This window comes from Salpingoeca rosetta, assembly GCF_000188695.1.
Source record: "Salpingoeca rosetta unplaced genomic scaffold supercont1.93, whole genome shotgun sequence".
Classification (NCBI taxonomy): Eukaryota; class Choanoflagellata; order Craspedida; family Salpingoecidae; genus Salpingoeca; species Salpingoeca rosetta.
In genome coordinates, this window is record NW_004754841.1 from 1 (window position 1) to 5,192 (window position 5,192).

Sequence of the window (5,192 nt, forward strand, 5' to 3'; positions counted from 1 at the left end):
CAGCACACCAAATCCTGATCAAACGCTTATGTTACCCAGCTCGGCTTCTCCCTTGCCTCTCCAGTTCTTACCTGATTGCAAATCGAATCCCTGGCATCACATTATTTAACATTACAGTCCGATTCCACTCCTACCAATTTCGTCAAGTCCAATGCCTATTGCGATCTACCTCAGACTTCCCTTCTATTACCCCTACCATCAATTCCTATCCTTCCTTATGCTACCTTGGTTGCCTGCCCAGTCCTCACATCACACTAGCAGCTCACAGGTCTCTGTTGTTTTTGTTCTTCAATCCCAACACAATCTCACACACACACACTTAAGACCAACAACACACACACTCACACACCACTCTCTCTCACACCCTCACTCTCTCTCGCCGCCTCTTGTCCGTATCTCATCAACGGTTGTGTGTTTGTGCCGGCCTGAGCAGCGCCTGGGACGGCGCCGCGCGGACTCGTGCAGACGGCAGTGGCTCTTGTTCGCAATGAAGGGTTCCGCGCACTCTACCGTGGCCTCACCGCCTCCCTGGGCAGGCAGGGCACATACTCCACCACCCGCTTTGCAGGTGTGGCATCCAAATGCGCCCATCTTTGCGTGTACACATGTGTGCATGTGTGTGCGCTTGCATGTGTTTCTGTGTGTTCCTGTGTGCATCCGTGTGCGTGTGTGCGTGTGTGTGTGCGTATTTCTGTGTGCATGTGTGCGTGTGTGCGCGTGTGTGTGTTTTTCTCGACAAGAGCGTGTGTTTGCGTGTGTTGCAGCGTGACTTGCGCACCTGTTCTATCAACTGTCCTTCACAGCAGGACACCAACCATTCAACACCCCCTTTCCCCTGATTGCCTGCTGCTCTGTCTCTGTGGTGCCTGTCTGCGTCCATACTCGTGGCTCACCGACCGCCATTCCTGTACCCTCTCTCCGCGCTCTTCCCCAACTCTACACACGCACACACACACACACACACACACACACACACACACACGCACACACACATACGCGCACACACACACACGCACACACACACACACACACACACACACACACACACACACACACACACACACACACACACACAGTGTACGACTTTCTCAAGGCTGAATTCAGTGCCCGCAAGGCTGACGGGCAGCTGACGACTGCCGAGCGCTTTGCAACAGCCATGACCGCGGGCGGGTGCGGTGGCATTGTGGGCACACCCATGGACGTGTGCAACGTGCGCATGCAGAATGATGGCCGGCTGCCGGCTGCCGAGCGCCGCAACTACAAACACGTCGGCAACGCCCTTGTTCGCATCATCAGGGAGGAAGGCATTGGCAAGTTGTACTCTGGGCTCGGGCCCAACGTGATTCGCGCCATGCTCATGACGGCGGGGCAGCTCGCCTCATATGACACGTTCAAGCAGCTGCTGCTGACAACAACTGGCGGCCTGTTCAAGGACAACCTCGTCACCCACTTCACGGCGTCGACGCTTGCCGGTGGCGTTGCCACGCTGCTGACACAGCCGGTCGACGTGGTGAAGACGCGCGTGATGGCAGCGACCCCGGGCACATACAGCAGCGCGCTGCAGTGTGCGGGCATGACGCTCAAGCAGGAAGGACCGCTCGCCTTCTTCAGGGGGATGGTGCCTGCGTTTACGCGTCTGGGCCCACAAACGATCCTCACGTTTGTGTTTCTGGAGCAGTTGCGGCGATTGCACTACTACCTCACGCATGGTGATGACAAGCCCGTCTGATGGAGGCAAGGGGGGGGGCGTGGTTGATTGGCGTGGTGATGTGTGTGTGTGTGTGTGCATATGTGTTTGTGCATGTGTGTGTGTGTGCAATGAAGAGGAGTTGCTGTTGCGCTGGGCTGTGGTCCACTGTTGTGCTGCGTCGTGCGCACGTGACGTGGCCTTGCCTTCCTTCCTGTTGAGACGCTGCTCTCTCAGGGGATCGTTACTCTCTGCCATATGCCCGTTTGCTCTGTTTGATGTCACATGATAACATTACTTTGTGCATCTGACAGCATGATGGGAGTAAAAGTGGCCATGGGTTAGTTGCGGATGACAGCAGCAACAGCGCCGAGTGGGGGGAAGGGGGGGATACACATACACACACACACACACACACACACACACACGAAGGAGATATACACACACGCACACATACACACGCACACACACACAGAGACACTTGGTTTCTATTGATCTTGTTGGTTTCTGTCTGTCAACGCTTGAGGCCCTTGGGCCGCTCACATAGCATTCAAGCATTCAGTAGCAGACATTCACTCCCTCACATCACCCAGTCACCCACTCATACAAGCGCCTGTCTGAAATGAGCACACTTTCGGTTTTGATTGCTTCCCTCATCTCTGAGCACTGGGAATGGTGTAAGATTTCAGCAAATTTTCAGCAATTCACGTGTTGGCAAAGATTCGAGGATGACGTCATTGTCTAATCCTGTTGCGAAGTTCAATTCCACCCTCGACCAGCCAGTACAACCAACACGAGCCAACCAACCAACCACACGAAGACCACGAAGGGTGGCAAGCACGATCGGTTTCAGGCGGGCTGTGGCGCATCGACGAAGAGGTTGTTGTATGTGCTCTGTGCTCTGTGTGTGTGTGTGTGTGTGTGCGTGTGTGTGTGCAGAGCTGTCGTGTGTCTCTCAGTCTCTGTCTCTTTCATTGTCTATCCCCGGTCTTCCCCTTCCGTCTCTCAGTCTCTGTCTCTCTTCGCTTTCTGTTTCTCTGTCTCTGTCTTGCTCTTTCTGTTTCGCGCGCTTTCTCTCGCGCGCTCTATCTCGTTCTCTTGCTTATGCGATCATCCCTTGGAGTGATTGAGCACACACTTGTGTCTTGTGTCGTCTGTGCCCGTGTGTCGACCCTGACGTTTGTTGTGTGTCGATTCCCGCCTTTCTCACTTTCTTTCTACTTTGTCCACATCCTTGTCTCGCGCTGCTGTTCACACACACACACTCTCTCCCCCCCAGTCTCATGTGGAGTCTCTCTCTGCTCTCGGTTATGTTCTCTATCTGTTTCGCGCGCTCTCTCTTATCGCGCGCGCTCTATCTCCCTCGCACGCGCTCTATCTCTTCTTCTAGATTATGCGAATCATCCCTTGGAAGTGATTGAGCACACACTTGTGTCTTGTGTCGTCTGTGCCCGTGTGTCGACACTGGCGTGCTTGCCCTTGTCGATTCCCGCCTTCCTCGTTTTCTTTCCACACCGTCTGTGTTACTGTGTTTCCCACTCTTTGCATCCTGTGCGGAAGAACAGAGAGAGAGTGTGTGTGTGTGTTGATGCGTGTATGTGTATGTGCATATCTCTGTGTGGTGCATCTTCACTTCACACACAACCTCAGTGTGGCTCACGTTCCTGTTTACCTGTGCCTTTGTGCCCGCCTTTGTCTTGGCCCAGTCCTGTTCTGACACCATGTCCGGCAGCATGAGCTCTGCGACATTCAACGCAGTACGTACAAAGGAATGCGACCATGCTGCTGTGTTGCGTGTTCACTTGGCCACAGCACACACACACACACACACACACGCACTCCCTCCCCTGCCCAGTGCATCTCAAGATCTCATTCAAACACAACACAACATGTTCCTTGCTTTCTGTTTGCTCTGTGCCTGTCGTTCCTTGAATAGTGTGCTGTTGCACATAAGCAGGCCTCAAGGGTAAGCGGAAACAGCAGGTGTTCATGGTCTGTCGAGTACAAGCTGGATTGCATGATACACGTGTTCGTCCTGCCAGCAGAAGCAGACCGGCATCACTATCGTCGCCACCACAGTGCAACCACCATCACAGCGCCGTTATCATTTCTCCTCTGCAACACAGCTGCTTGTGTGTGTGTGTGTGATGTTTGCATTCACCCTCTGTGCTCACCTACACCATCTGCCCAACCCCTTTCAACCACAACGCCGTTCTGTCGACACCAGCAGGCTTCACGCAACAGCGTGGTACGTCAGCCACCGACCACAGTCACCACAGACAGCAACAACCATCGCAGCAACCAACCACCATCACAGTGCCGTTATCATTTCTCCGCTGCTACACAGTTGCTTGTGTGTGCGTGCGTGTGTGTGTGTGTGTGTGTGTGTGTGTGTGTGTGTGTGTGTGTGTGTGTGTGTGTGTGTGTGTGTGTGTGTGTGTGTGTGCGTGCGTGCGTGTGTTTGTGATGTTTGCATTAACCCTCTGTGCTCACCCACACTCTCTGCCTAACCCCTTTCAACCACCACAACGCCGTTCTGTCGACACCAGCAGGCTTCACGCCACAGCGTGGTACGTCAACCACCGACCACAGTCACCACAGACAGCAACAACCACCGCAGCCACCAACCACCATCACAGTGCCGTTATCATTTCTCCGCTGCTACACAGTTGCTTGTGTGTGCGTGCGTGTGTGTGTAGTGTTTGCATTCACCCTCTGTGCTCACCCACACTCTCTGCCCAACCTCTTTCAACCACCACAACGCCGTTCTGTCGACACCAGCAGGCTTCACGCAACAGCCAGGTGCGTCAACCACCGACCACAGTCACCACAGACAGCAACAACCACCGCAGCAACCAACCACCATCACAGTGCCGTTATCATTTCTCCGCTGCTACACAGTTGCTTGTGTGTGTGTGTGTGTGTGTGTGTGTGTGTGTGTGCGTGCGTGCGTGTGTGTGTAGTGTTTGCATTCACCCTCTGTGCTCACCCACACTCTCTGCCTAACCCCTTTCAACCACCGCAACGCCGTTCTGTCGACACCAGCAGGCTTCACGCAACAGCGTGGTACGTCAACCACCGACCACAGTCACCACAGACAGCAACAACCATCGCAGCCACCAACCATCACCATCGTCGCCACCACCACCACTACCACCACCACGGTGCAATCACCACAACACGTGCTGTGATTTCGGCTTCCGCCACGATGTTCTAGGATGTTGCTCATACCCGCACCCACCTCATGTTCTCGTGCATAATATCCACCCCCGTCTTTTCTTTTCAGAGAGACTTGAAGCGAACTGAAACCCGCGTGGCTTCCAAGGTTCTGCAATTGCGCATGCACAAGCACACATTGACACAGCACTGCCTTGCGACGCAGCAACCGAATCCCCCACCCCCTCACACCCCCCGCCACAGACTGGTATCACCTCTTACCCCACCGTCACAACACCACCGTCATACACAGGCGTCCATCATAACGGAGGCAGCCGCGCAGTTGAGA

The 5,192-nt window shown here is 54.4% G+C and overlaps 2 protein-coding genes across 2 annotated transcripts; both read left to right on the plus strand.

The window, feature by feature from the left end:
• The first annotated feature begins 378 nt into the window (after window positions 1-378).
• Window positions 379-1,816, plus strand: PTSG_11461 (dicarboxylate carrier protein). Its single transcript, XM_004987462.1, has 2 exons — window positions 379-568; window positions 1,077-1,816. The coding sequence occupies exon 2, from the start codon at window positions 1,157-1,159 to the stop codon at window positions 1,727-1,729; it is 573 nt and encodes a 190-aa protein (XP_004987519.1). The 5' UTR covers window positions 379-568; window positions 1,077-1,156; the 3' UTR covers window positions 1,730-1,816.
• Window positions 1,817-2,970: 1,154 nt separating this feature from the next.
• Window positions 2,971-4,878, plus strand: PTSG_11462 (uncharacterized protein; the record flags this gene model as incomplete). Its single annotated transcript, XM_004987463.1, has 7 exons — window positions 2,971-2,977; window positions 3,338-3,444; window positions 3,730-3,787; window positions 3,915-3,935; window positions 4,237-4,257; window positions 4,469-4,489; window positions 4,733-4,878. 7 exons carry the CDS (start codon window positions 2,971-2,973, stop codon window positions 4,876-4,878), a joined length of 381 nt encoding a protein of 126 aa, XP_004987520.1.
• Window positions 4,879-5,192: the final 314 nt, after the last annotated feature.